Source organism: Octopus sinensis, linkage group LG26 (genome assembly GCF_006345805.1).
Source record: "Octopus sinensis linkage group LG26, ASM634580v1, whole genome shotgun sequence".
NCBI lineage: Eukaryota > Metazoa > Mollusca > Cephalopoda > Octopoda > Octopodidae > Octopus > Octopus sinensis.
In genome coordinates this window covers 12,797,418-12,812,345 of record NC_043022.1, presented here as the reverse complement: position 1 = coordinate 12,812,345, position 14,928 = coordinate 12,797,418, and the positions used below count along the sequence as shown (strand labels likewise).

Below are 14,928 nucleotides of genomic sequence, written 5' to 3'. Positions count from 1 at the left end.
TCCTCGTCAAATGATTCATTTTGTCTCAAGGTCAGGCTGATCACTAATCATAGACAGTAATCTAAGATGGTGTCAACACATCATCATTTCATTGGCTAATACAGGTCACATGATTCACACATACAAGTGTTATGTTATTTATGAGGTCTGTGTTAACAACTGACAGAATATTTGGGAAATTTGAGGTAACCACAGGAGGCATCAGGTCAATATATATAAGTGTATACATGTGTGTTTATGTATATAAATGGACACACACGCAAACCCCAGAGTTGGGTCTACAGCTTAAGTCGAATTCAGTACTTGCATATCTACAATATCCTACTAATGCTTGATATCTTCAGTTTTGTTTAATTCACTGGAGAATGAAATTTCACTCTGATTCAGAAGTGATTGTTGCTACAGGGCCCTGGTTGAAGGCCCAACCTTCTGAATTCTTCTTACAGGGTTTAGAAAAAACTGAAGGACTGCTGCAATAAGTGTGAGGGGAATATGTTGAATACAATCATAATTAACTGATCCTCTGTATTTTTCTTTTACCTAAAGCCATAAACTTTTGAGCACCCCTCATGTATATATATATATATATATATACTCTTTTACTTGTTTCAGTCAGTTGACTGCGGCCATGCTGTGCATTGCCTAGGGACCCTTGAAGGTCTAGGGCAATGGTTTTCAAACTTAATACCTGGGCGAGATCCAAAACCTTAATTTTCTTTTTTCTTTTTTTTTTGGAGGGAGCCACCCCGAAAAAAGGAAAACAGAAGTCAAAGAAAAATTTATCGTAATTATAGAGGGAAAATGGACAGGGGCTCCTTACTACTCTGCCCCTGACTCACCACCACTTCCACTGCTACTACTGCACCACTACCACACAACCAATACCATCAGCACACCACCACTACCACCATGTGTAAAGTTCCCCACCCTTTTGCCTATATAACATTGTGTACAAGACTGAATTAACAACAAGGTATAACAACCACCACCACCACCACCACCGCGACCACTTGAACTCCCTAAATCACAGCTCATACATCAGTGAGAGAGGGAGAAAGAGAGAGAAAAGGGGCAAGCTGAAGTTAGAAGTGGAACCGTGACTGTGTTTCCTTTGAAGGGATCTGAGAAGATGAGCTGCAAGTTGCATTTATCAGTGTTAACTGCTTGTATGGTGAATATAGAAGTCACTCTGATGGTGCTAATGAATGAAACGGTTTTTTTTACCAAACTTGGCATTTGTGCTCTGGGTTCATGTTACTGCCCAAAGGACAGTTATATACTTTGGAAAATTCCACAGAGTTTGATAATGGCCCCTTGACTCTGGAACAAGAAAAAAAGAATGGGATTAGCAAAAGTTAATGATAGAATATCAAATTTGAACAAAATACCAAATGCATAAATACACACACACACACACACACATATATATACACACACACACACACATATATATACATATATATATACACACACATACACACACACATATATATGCACACACACACACACACATATATATATATATATATATATATATGCGAGAGTCAAGTCTGTTGGTTCGAGGAGCACAACTATTCAACTCCATTCCGGTACATGTCAGAAATCTATCAGGATGCAGTGTAGAATCATTCAAATTGCAGCTGGATAGATACTTAAGCACCATTAGAGATGAACCCCATCTCCCAGGATATACACAACGAGCACAAACTGACTCAAACTCGCTCCTACACATGTCAAAATTAAACAGAGAATACAACCTGGCAACCACACCAGACTCTGAGGGTGGAGTTTCGACTTGGCCTGAGCATGGACTCAAATGAAATGAAATGCAATAAAATATATATATACACACACACACACACATACACACTGTATTTATTCATGTATGTGTTGCACTGAATTATACTTGGTTTTGACTGACCAAAACTAGGATTTGACTTATACATGGGATAAAAAACACAAAGCTAAAACCACGGAGAGGAAAAATTTTGTGCCAGGATTTAACACTAAATTAGAGGGTGTGACTTACACACAAATGTGTCCATCCCAGGGGTGGACAGAAGTTGGTGTACATTTGCTAAATATAAATGGAATGTTCTTTTCACTTCCTTATTTCTTTTTTAGGATAAGAAATATAAAGAACATTCCATTCATGCTCAGCAATTGTATATCTACTTTTTCCCATACATGTAAATGTGTGTGTGTGTGTGTTTGTGTTTGTGTATAGTTATCATTTAATAAATAGAGAATGGGTGAGCTACTTCAACTTTTCATACTTGAGAAGAACAATATTCATCTGTAGTTTAATAAAGTGTACCATGTACAATCCAGTAATCACTTAGGCTTATATAACATGACTGCTCAATGAGAATATGTGGAAAAAGTGTGAAAAAAAATGGGGAAAAATTAAAAAACAAAAGCGCTCTTAGGAGAACAGGGATAATTTTGTTCTTGAATGCTAAGTTAAATCCCTTAATCAAAGCTTGGGATTTGTCAAAAAAAAAAGCAAAGACTTACAAAGAAATAATACTGTTTATGCTGATGTAGAGATGAGTGATGTAATATGTTTTATCTTTGAAAATAAATGTCATTAATGAGTGTGTAATTTTTTAGTGTATAGGCATAGCATTATGAAAATGTCAAAACCTATGGCTAGCAGGGTTATTTAAATAAGAGAAAGGTGTGTCTAACATGGTGAGGTGTCCTCCAACTTGACAACAGAAATTTGTCAAGATACATACACCTGGTAAATATCTCTGACCTCTACTGTTCTTTGAGTATGTGTGCTCTTTCAGTCACAGGATCTACATTTTTTTGGTTCAGTGTCTTTGATCTTTCCAAAATATTCCACCTAATGTTTTGTAGTATACTGCTGCCTTGGAGCTTCCAGATGTTACTTGAAAGCTTTGAACTATTCTTTTTGTCTGTGTGCCTGAAAGAGGACTGAAGGATGGAGTAACTCTTTTACAAGCCACCTTCTTTCAAGCTCCTTATTTGGCAGACTGGAAGTAACCTCAGCTTCTTAGACAACTGAGGTAACCATGAATACTTGGTTTAGTGGGCATGTATCTGGATTCCTGAATTTACTGTGTAGAGTCAGTTTCTGGTTAGTGGAACTTAATGTTTGTGTATGTATGCACATACACACGCACACAAACACACACACACATATATATATACATATATACGACTGGCTTCTTTTAGTTTCTGTCTGAACCTGGGACCATGTGGTTGGCTCATAAGGGCCGGTTTCCTTGGCGTATAGGTTCCCCACCTGGACGGGATGCGCTGCAAGATGCAGGAGGAAAGATTGAAAGAAAGTTGTGGTGAAAGAGTCAGCAGAAGAGTTCACCATTACCTTCTGCCAGAGCTGCATAGAGCTTAGATGTTTCACTCATAAACACACACATTGCCCAGTCTGAGATTCAAACCTGCGATCCCTCAACCCCAAGTCCGCTGCTCTAACCACTAGGCCATGTGCCTCCACATCTATCAGTAGATATAGATAAAAGTGTAACTATAGACAGACAGTAATGTACCTTATTGGTCCTGGACTGTGTACTTCGGTCCGAATCTGGTTTAGGGCTTCTTCATCTCTCATTTTTCCACACCAAATCTTTGAATAAGAAACACATTCAAGGTTTGTTAAATCCAAAACCAATACAATTTAATGCCAAAAATCTTAGACTCACAAAATCCTTCCCACATCTCTGTCTCTCAAGAACAATAACAACAATAATCCTTTCTATTATAGGCACAAGGCCTGAAATTTGGTGGGGGAGGGGGTAAGTCAATTACATTGACCCCAGTGCTGAACTGGTACTTATTTTATTGACCCCAGAAGGATGAAAGGCAAAGTCGACCTCAGCAGAATTTGAACTCAGAACATAAAGATGGACAAAATGTCACTAAGCTTTTCACCCCACATACTAACAATTCTGCTAGCTTGCTGCCTTAATAATAATAATAATAATAATCTTCATCCTTTCTATTATAGGCACAAGGCCTGAAATTTTGAGGAGGGGGCTAGACATGAATCCCCAGTGTTCAACTGGTGCTTGTTTTATCGAATCTGAAAGGATGAAAGGTAAAGCCAACATCAGTTGAATTTGAATTCAGTGTAAAGAGCCAGAAAAAATGTTAGCATTTTGTCTGACGTGTGAGTGATTCTGCCAGTTTTTGGCCCCACCATGGCTGTGTAGTTAAAAATGTTGTTTTTTGACCCTGTAGTTTTGGGTCAAGTTCCAGTGCCTTACACATTGAGCAAGTGTGTTTTACTATAGCCCTGGGTCAACCAAAGCTCTGCGAACATATTTGTGTGAAAAGTCTGGCTGCATACACGTTAGCATATGTCAGGTGCATACAATTGACAACACAGTTAATTAAGATTTATTCAGTGAGTTCTATTCAACACATGTTTACACGTGGAATCCATTAGATGAAGGCATTTTCAAAATTTTGGCCGATAAAGTTGAACTGAAAAACCCTACAACGAGGCATGAATTGCACGAAGCTGTCTTGCAGTCTTGGGAAGAGCTATCTGAGCAGAAAATTCGTGGATGTATTCAACATCAAACTCGTGTTCGGTGTCAAATAGTTGACTGTCGTGGTAGTAACAGATTCGTGTAATAAATTTTGTGTTTATTTTTGTTTCATAATATATATTTTTTCGGATGCAGCTAGACTTTTCACACAGAAGGTAGATGGAAACCGAAGGCAGATTGTCATATGTGTGTGTTTGTACGTGTTTGTGTTTGTGTGTATCCTTGTCTTGACATCATGTGATGGAGATGTAAACGAGCCTCACCATCATGCAAGAAATGTTGTTTTTTAGTCTTCCTTGAAAAACATAACGGAGAATATTACCTTGCTTGGAAACAGATGAGGGCTGGCCACAGGAAGGGTATCCAGCCATAGAAAAACTGCCTTAATGAATTCCATCTGATCCATGCAAGCATGGAAAAGTGGATGTTAAACCAATGGTGAAGATGTAAGTTAAGCATACACACACACACACACACACGTACATAAACATTGGGCTTCCATACAGTTTCTTATTTCTTTATTGCCCACAAAGGGCTAAACATAGAAGGGACAAACAAGGACAGACAAAACGATTAAGTTGATTACATCGACCCCAGTGCGTAACTGGTACTTAATTTATTGACCCGAAAGGATGAAAGGCAAAGTTGACTTCAGCGGAATTTGACCTCAGAACATAATGACAGACGAAATATCGCTAAGCATTTCGTCCGGCGTGCTAACGTTTCTGCCAGCTCACCACCTTCCATACAGTTTCTGTTTACCAAATCTACTCGCAAGGCTTTGGTTAGCCCAGAGCTATAGAAGAGGACACTTGCCCAAGGTGCTGTGCAGTAGGACTGAACTTGGGACCACATGGCTGGGAAGCAAACTTCTCAACAACACAACCACCCTGAACCTGTTTTAAATAAAACAAAACAATAAAATGTTTCTAATGTATCAACCATAGTTAATGAACAAAAAAAGAAAAAAAGAGAATTTGACTTACCCGTGCATAGTTAACAAAGAACAGTTGTTCATGGGTAAGGTTGAGCCCTGGTAATGGTGGTTCAGCCCCATGATCGGCGACCCACTGTTGATAGGCCTGGGTGAGATAAAAATAGAAGACTAGAGAACAGAAACAGATATCCACAGTTGATAGACCATAAATCGGTTGTTCTCAACAATTTTTTTAACCTCTGGGGCCCTTTGATTCTTATTTTACTCAGATGGGCCCCTATAAGCAATCGATGCTTTAAAAATTTGGTTATATTTTTACAATTAAATATTATAAAGGAATTGTATAAAAAAATTGTAAAACTATTTGTAAAAGTATAACAAATTTATTGCACATAAACTTTAGCAACAAAATCTTATGTGGACCCCTAAGGGTTTTATGGACCTTAGTTGAGAATCACTGCCATAGATAGACAAGTCTGCAAACCACACCCCTACTGTTCATAGATCACTGATAGAGATAGACCAAACTATTAAACTGCTCTGTTACTTATATCATAGTACAGAAAGACCAGATGGTTAGACCATTCTACTAATCCCATTGTTGGCATAGATGGTCCAAATGGTTAGATAATGCCATTCATAGTGAAACAGTTAATTTTTTTTAAACAAAATTCTGGGAGCGGACATGAAATGTAGCTTTGCTGTGTGAATTTGATAATAATAATAATAATAGTGATAATAGTTTCAAATTTTGGCACAAGGCCAGCAAGTTCAGGGGATGGGTTAAGTCAATTACATTGCCCCCAGTGCTTGACTGGTACTTATTTTATTGACCCTGAAGGGATGGAAGGCAAAGTCAACTCTGGTGGAATTTGATCTCAGAACATAAAGACAGACAAAATACCAAAAAGCATTTTGCCCTGCATGCTAATGATTCTGTCTCAGTTCACTGCCTTGCTGCAAGGTCTTAAATTTTGTCACAAGGCCAGCAATTTCGTGGGAGTTGTCTAAGTTGATTACATTGACCCCAATGCTTGACTGGTTCTTGTGTTATTGACCCTGAAAGGATGAAAGGCAAAGTTGACCTCAGCAGTATTTGAACTCGGAACACAAAGATGGGCAAATTGCTGCTATGCCTTTTGTCCAGCATACTAATGCCTCTGCCTGCTCATCATCTTAATAACGATAATTTCCTACCTGGTAAGCTTGTTTCAAACCTCCATTGTCGGCAATATTTTCTCCAAGTGTGTTTATACCTCTTATCTGAAATATAGAGTACATTACAGGGATGAAGATAACAAAAATGATGAAGCTGATGATGATGATGGTGGTGGTGAGGAGGAGGATGTTTGTGATAATGGTAGTGTTGATGATGGTGGTGATGTTGATGATGGCCACAATGATAATACCTATTTCTTTATTACCCACAAGGGGCTAAACACAGAGGGGACAAACAAGGATAGACATTGGTATTAAGTCGATTACATCGACCCCAGTGCGTAACTGGTACTTAATTTATCGACCCCGAAAGGATGAAAGGCAAAGTCGACCTTGGCGGAATTTGAACTCAGAACGTAACGGCAGACGAAATACGGCTACGCATTTCGCCCAGCGTGCTAACCTTTCTGCCAGCTCGCCGCTACCACTATCAACACTTCCAGATGAAGGTAATGGACTCAAACTATGCATAAACAGAAGTCTAACATCTCTATTAAAGTAGGAAAAAAAACCTCATTAAATTAAATTAACAATTTTGTTAAACTTACCTTTAACTAATCAAGAGATTGTTAAACTCACCTTTAAACCAGCTTGCTTCAAGACAAAACTGGAATATTGGTCTATCATACACTGTGCCTTCTTATTAAAAGCCTCTATAGTCTCATTCTTCCACCATTGTTTCAAATTACCAGTTTTATCAAACTTTCTACCTGTAATAATCAAAGATATGTGTCTGCAGGTGTGTTTTGTATTTTTGTCTTTGAAGGTGAACCACTTATTTAATGAAGTCTTTATACATCTTAAAACAAAATATTACACCATATTTTCAATATAATTTTTTTTACCATATTTTTGTGAAATATATAATATTTGTTTCAATTAATTTTGAAAATAATTGAAATATTAATATTTGTTTCAATTAATTTTGAAAATAATGAAAAACTTAGTAAAATATTACGGAGATGTACTTGCATAGCAAGTGATCTGATCTGAGATCCTGTGCTGGAATGAAAGCAATTGCAGTATGGAAGGTGTTTATAAGCCATTTAAGAAACACACAAAAACCGTCTGGCCATGGGGAAATACTGTGTTACTTGGGAAATATGTGAGGGTTGGTTACAGGTAGGGCATCCAGCCATAGAAAATTTGATTCAACAAATTCCATCCGACCCATGCAAGCATGAAAAAGTAGATGTTAAGATGATGATGATGATGATAAAACATCTTAGAGCAGCAGGTGTTTACATGTACAGCTTCTATTGTTTAGTTTGGTATTATAGGGTTGGCTACAGGTAGGGCATCCAGCCATAGAAAATTTGATTCAACAAATTCCATCTGACCCATGCAAGCATGAAAAAGTAGATGTTAAGATGATGATGATGATGATAAAACATCTTAGAGCAGCAGGTGTTTACATGTACAGCTTCTATTGTTTAGTTTGGTATTATAGGGTTGGCTACAGGTAGGGCATCCAGCCATAGAAAATTTGATTCAACAAATTCCATCTGACCCATGCAAGCATGAAAAAGTAGATGTTAAGATGATGATGATGATGATAAAACATCTCAGAGCAGCAGGTGTTTACATGTACAGCTTCTATTGTTTAGTTTGGTATTATACAATTTGTTACATTGATGTAGTTTTGTAGTCAATGGTTGAACTGGTTTGTTGCCAGTCTGTAGGTAATTTACCTTCAAAACACCCACATTTACTAATCAACAATTTTAAAATTATTTACTCCGCAAGTTTTCACTTGAGAAATTCTTCTGCTGTCTTCATAAAACATTCTGTTTGTGTAAACTCATTTGTTCCTTATTAAATGTGATTTACACACTCCTATAGGTTCTACTGAACTTTACAATGTTACATTTGGTCTGACAGCTTGCTGGCATCAACATCTCCATTCCCTGTCTTTCCCTATCTGTCTTCTTCACCTCTCAGCACTCTAGCTGGATGCTGTATCTGTTCCAAAGTTCTCTCTCCCAGAATGCTATACAATTTCTCTTACTCTACCCTTCCACATGAGAACTTTCTAGTTCAGCCCACAGACTTTTCAACATGTTTATATTTTCAACACACGTATTCACACATACACACACCTCTGTAAACACACTCTCTTACACATGTACATATACACATATGTAAATGCTGAGTTGTTTGTTTATAATTTGGAAATATTTTTCCCATCTCAGACACTTTTCGCATTCTTCCAGTCTTTCTCAGTTTATATTCCCCATTTATTAGTCTGTGTTCAGGAGTCAAAAGTTCACCATAACACTATTTTTGGTTCTTACGCATAAAATTCTCTAACTCTCATCTCTAAGATTTCTTGTTCACAACTGTAGTGAATGTGTGGGTAGAAGCAGTGACTTGTTATCAACCAAGAAAATATCTCATCAAAATACATCTGATCAAATCAACAATTGATAAATTGTAACAAATATTCGGAATATGGAAAAAGGTTTTATTATTGTCACATCTATCAGTCTGTCTGTCTGTCCGTCCATCCTCCATCGTTCAATGTGGAACTTGCAGTAAATAAAGCTGTAAATAATAACATGTAAATCTTAGGTAGAAAACTCATTTGGACTGAAAATGTGTGTGTGTTCTTGTAATATTTATACTTTGGTTAAGTCAGTCTGTTGCTAGTCTGCCAAGAGAAGCAAGGCTCTGACTAGTCCATAATATGAATATTATTAATCTACACTATGATATTGGATATGCTTTCTTTAGACAGACACCAATTAAATATCCTATCTATCTATCTATCGCTCTGTCTGTCTGTCACATCATTGGTTTAACGTCTATTTTTTCATGCTTGCATGGGTCAGATGGAATTTGTTGAGGTGGAGTTTCTGTATCTGGAAGGGCATCCAGCCACTCAATTATTGCCCTAGTGTTGTTCCATCCTTAAACCAGCATCACTCAATTCTAGCACCAATGTTGTTCCATCATTGAACCATCATAACTCTGTAACTGGGCGAGTTATTTACATTATTTTAATGTCTCTGTGTGTATAGAGTAGGGGACCCTAAAAGCATATACATATGATAAGAACCGTAAATAAGTATATATGAATTAGTCACTTTCATCAGTCTGATTAAGGTGAGTAAACAGAAAGTCTAAAGTCACTGTCAACTTTTACCTTGTAAAAATTTAATAAACATGTATTCTACTAAAAAGTATTGGTTTAAGTTGTTTATATATGTAAGTCGACATAATAAGAGACATTTATACTTACATACACAAACATTTAATGTCCACTTGTCCATCCTTGCATGAATCAGACAAAATTTGTTGAGGCAAATTTTCTATGGCTGGATGCCCTCTCTGTTGCCAACCTTCGTTTCCAAGCAAGGAAATATTTATTCATGGTTGGACATGTTTTTGTGGAATACTGGAAATGGAGAACTCTGCTTGACTGACGGTGCTGCTTGTTTACAACTGTCATGTGATGTCTAGACAAAGGTACCCCCCCGCCACACACACACATACAAGATGGGGTTCTTTCAGTTTTCATCTTCCAAATCCACTCACAGGGATTTGGTTGGCGTTGGGCTATGGTACAAGATGCTTGCCTAAGGTGCCAAGCTGTGAGACTGAATCCCAAACCACATGGTTAGGCACTACACAGTCACACCTATGTCTGTCTGTTTGTCCTCCCCACCTCTCTCTAATGTTAATGTCAAATTTTTCATGCTTCTTTGGGTCAGGCAACATTTGTTGATGCAAAATTTTTATGCCCAGATACTCTTCCTGTCACTAACCCTCACCTATTTTCAAACAAACATGTTTTTATCCAAGGATAGATTAGAGAATCTTCTACTAATACCAACTACTAAATTACAAATTAAAGCTGAAGGTGGTTAGAATCCCTATGAATGTATTCAGTCTCCTCATCAGACTTTCTTTAGGGATAGTACACATGCCTCTCTTAAGGTCAAGAGTAATGTATAAGAAGTTAGCTTTTGATAAACTGGTGTGATGTTTGTGTTTTAACCAAAGTCCCAGAAGATTCCTATCAATTTCTTTCCCAATTTATCCAAAGACTAGTCATAGCCTTTATGTCATTTGAAGTTGCCAGGCCATTATCAGTGTACAGTGCTGAGCTATAGAGGGAATATCAACTTCTTATGAGCATCCAGGATAAATAATACAGTGAGGGGGCTGCAACTACAGCCCCATTGTAAACTCCCCATGAAGACACTGAATAACAACACACTTGCCTTTTTGTACCAGTGGAAGTCATCACGGTACAAGAGTGACTTCCTGGTGAAATCACCGGGGTTGTGCTTATTTAGTATATCCAGCTTTTAGAAGGTTGTATTTAAAATTAGAAAAAAGATTTGTGACCTTAAGGGTAATCTCACTCCCCTCTTTTTCTTCTCACACCAAGTATCAGGATGTGAGGTCTATTTAGACTTGTTTCAGAGCCTCTCAGTGGGAAGTGACTCTGATCATGAGGACCCATCCAATCTATGTGAGCATGGAAAACAGACATTAGATTATAATGATGATAATTATATATTTACATGGAGAGAAAGAGAGAGAGAGAGAGAGAGCAATGGTGGAAGAATTGCTAACTAACTGTACAAGAATGTATACATATGTAGGTATGTATGTGTGTGTAATATATCAACTAAAGTTGTAAATCAGATAATTCCACAGCAATTCTTCTACTTACCTCTGTTATCAAAGCCATGCGTAATTTCATGCCCAATTACGATACCGATTCCACCGTAATTCAGAGACCTACAAGATGAAATTGGTTTGTTATCAGGGAGTACAACAGTATGTAAGGGGGGCCAGAGGAAGAGAGGAATTTTAGAGAAACAAAATCATCAGAACAACTCACTTCTCATTACATTCTATTGTTAATGTAAACTAATACAAATGCCAGGATTATCTCATTTGCCTTTCTTCACCAAAATTAATCATTATAATGATAGGCTCAGGCATGGCCGGGAGGTTTTGGAAGTTTACTTCCCAACTTCAGGGTTTCAGGTTCAGTCTCGCTGCACGGCACCTTGGCCAATTATCTTCTGTCTAGCTTTGGGTTGAGCAGAGCCTTGTAAGTGGATTTGGCAGGCAAAAACCTCGAAAGCCTATCACCATTTATTTATTTATCTGTGTGTGTATATATGTATATATATATATTTTACTTGTTTCAGTCATTTGACAGTGGCTATGCTGGAGCACCGCCTTTAGTCGAGCAAATCAACCCCAGGACTTATTCCTTGTAAGCCTAGTACTTATTCTATCCGTCTCATTTGCTGAACCGCTAAGTTACGGGGGACATAAACACACCACCATCAGTTGTCAAGCGTTGTTGGGGGACAAACACATATACACATACATATGTATATATATATATATATATACATACATATACAAATACATATATACATATATATGACGGGCTTTCAGTTTCTGTTTACCAAATCCACTCACAAGGCTTTGGTCGGCCCGAGCCTATAGTAGAAGACACTTGCCCAAGGTGCCATGCAGTGGGACTGAACCCAGAACCATGTAGTTTGTAAGCAAGCTACATACCACACAGCCACTCCTACACCTATGTTGACAAATTGTTGAAAAGTTTTACTCCTTCAAAAATATGTAAAGTAAGAGAACTTTTCCTTGAAAGACAGGTAGTTTAGAAACATGAATTGTGTCTAGCTGTAAAAACCATGCCTCAATAATATACTCATCTAACTCATGCTGGCAAGGAAAAACAGACGTAAAAATGAATAAGCAAATAATGAATGTTCTCTTCATTAAAGGTATAATTTTAATTAATTCATGATTATGTTTAATTCCTGCTTTACTATCAAAATAATCATAAAGTTAATAGTGTTAACACAGTTAATAAAATGTTAAAAGCATATGGTGCGCCCTGGTGGCTAGTTATTGTAAGGGAGATAATCGTTTCTAGATAGATGCTGGTGGAATTAGATATTTCAATTTTAAATCAAAGACCAAGAAAGCAGCTACAAAGAATATACATGTTTAATTTTCTTTTTCCTTCCTCTTTACAAAGATGTTAAAAATCTCTAGTCTCGGGTAATCATGTATAACACTATTTCATTCTTATTAGAAATCATCAGCATGGTATAATCCAAAGTACCTAAATTAAAGTAAATTAAATATTTTATGAAGCAAGACATTTCTTATTATTGGAAAATAATTACAGATATTCATGGAATGTATTTTTCTTTTTTCTTTTTCTTCATCGACTATTCAGCAATTGAGAGAGAAGAGAGGAGGGAAAAACACAATATTAGTTAGCATGCTGATGTTTTCTTTTCCCTGTCATTTAATTAAGTAGCATTTAGATGCTAATTGCAATAATAAATTTTATTTTTTTTTATTTTTCATGTGGGATGGTGTTCCTGAGTGATAAACCAGAATGTTGCTATATTTTCAATATCTAAGCATTACTTACTTTGGATAGGAGTTACTGTAAAAGACAGGCTGTAGTATTCCGGCAGGAAAAACTGAAAATAAAAACAAATTTCCAAGTTAAAGAATTGCACTGGAGAAAGAATCTTAAGATTGTTTAATAGGTCAAGTCAAGATCAAGGCTACATATTTTGGGATATTTACTGTAATTTGTCAAGGTCGAATATCATAGGATAGGTGATGTTAATTGAGAGGTTAGTCGTAAATTTAAGGGCTTGACAGTGCAATTGGTTGCATGGTCAAGTTGACACATTTTAGGACATGTAGTTTAGCTACAGCTAGCATCCTGAATCAAGACAGGAAACACTTTCTTTTTCCCTCAAAGAGAGAAATTTCCATTTTCTAGTTTTCAAGCATATTTCTCCCCCAAATGAATTCCAAAATAAAATATAGTTTTAATCTCTACTATGGTATTCAGTTCTCTTACAACAAGCAACACTAAACAAGTGTGTGTGTGTGTACATACAGACACAAAAGGAGTGGAGTTATGAAATAGAATATTAGAGAAATAAACATACTTACCAATATCATTAGTATTTGGGTTGTAATAAGCATTAATAACAGCTGGGTCTTGCAACCATCTGAAGTGTGAATAAGAACAAGGTATGTATTGACAAGAATGGCAGATGAATGTTGTGATGTTCATGCTGGTCTGTCAGGCATTTATTAGAGAGGGAAGTGATTGAACTGCTCCCAAAAGATTTGATTATGGAAGAATTTACCTCTTTGTGTGTGTGTGTGTGTTTTGTGCTATGATTATAAGCTAGGCATTGTACTCTTTTACTCTTTTACTTGTTTCAGTCATTTGACTGCAGCCATGCTGGAGCACCGCCTTTAATCGAGCAACTCGACCCCGGGACTTATTCTTTTGTGAGCCTAGTACTTATTGAGTCAAATATAACAAACTACTCCAAATGCTTGTTGGTGTATCTGTGTAAGTAGAGTCTGGACTGGTTAGTTTGTACGGACATCAACATGTCTAAGTTGTAATAATGAAGTTAAACCAAATAGTAATATTTTGAAATTATTTAATATGTATATTTCATGTCTGTGTATCTCTTATTATAAAAGGCAGATTTTATCTGCCTCCCTTTGTAACTTATAGAAATCTACAATATAGGATTTCTTCAATTACAATTTACCTAGCATTTTTAAGAGTAGAATGCATCGGGTCATGCCAGGTCCAGTTTTTAAAATTTAAACTCCAATTAAGCAAAATTTACAGAAAACTCACATTCTGGTGTGTATGTCAAATGCTTTTCTTAATGTGGTTTACACCGCACGCACACACACACACACGGTGTGCAACGAATAAAATGAAAGTAAATAGCGACAGAGTGATTTGAGGAAGACTAAACTGAAAGTATTTAAACCACTACTCAAAAAATAAAAAAACACAGCAAACAGAAACAAATAAATACATAACGATTTACTCCTCACACAATTTCTTCAATTAGAGTTTACCTAAGATTTTTCAAAGTACTCCATTCGGTCATGCCATAATATATTTCTTTCAATTTCACCCCCAATTAAGACAAAATTCGAGAAAACTCAATATTTTAACATTTCACTCCGAAAGCATTGATGTACATGTGTGCGTGCGTGAGTGTGTGTATGTGTGTGTGTGTGTTTGATGGGTTGTGCGACACAGAAAGTGTGGTGTGTAAGTGAAGTGCTTTTGTTAGTGTGTGTAAAGAGACAGACAGAGTGAAAGACAGAAATAACTGAACTTTTTTTATTCACTTTTTGTAGTGAGTGACTGAGAGAGAA

The 14,928-nt window shown here is 36.8% G+C and overlaps 1 protein-coding gene across 1 annotated transcript in view; it reads right to left on the bottom strand.

Annotated features, from left to right (window-relative positions):
* Positions 1-672: 672 nt before the first annotated feature.
* Positions 673-14,928, bottom strand: part of LOC115224733 (neprilysin-1-like) — a 76,796-nt gene continuing 62,540 nt past the window's right edge. The window contains exons 15-22 of the mRNA XM_029795608.2: positions 13,681-13,739; positions 13,142-13,193; positions 11,384-11,451; positions 7,279-7,409; positions 6,679-6,744; positions 5,531-5,626; positions 3,540-3,616; positions 673-1,320 (exon numbers count right to left, since the gene is read on the bottom strand). Of these exons, the coding sequence (XP_029651468.1) occupies positions 1,221-1,320; positions 3,540-3,616; positions 5,531-5,626; positions 6,679-6,744; positions 7,279-7,409; positions 11,384-11,451; positions 13,142-13,193; positions 13,681-13,739 (649 nt within the window). The 3' untranslated portion in view covers positions 673-1,220. The remainder of the gene's footprint in view (positions 1,321-3,539; positions 3,617-5,530; positions 5,627-6,678; positions 6,745-7,278; positions 7,410-11,383; positions 11,452-13,141; positions 13,194-13,680; positions 13,740-14,928) is intronic.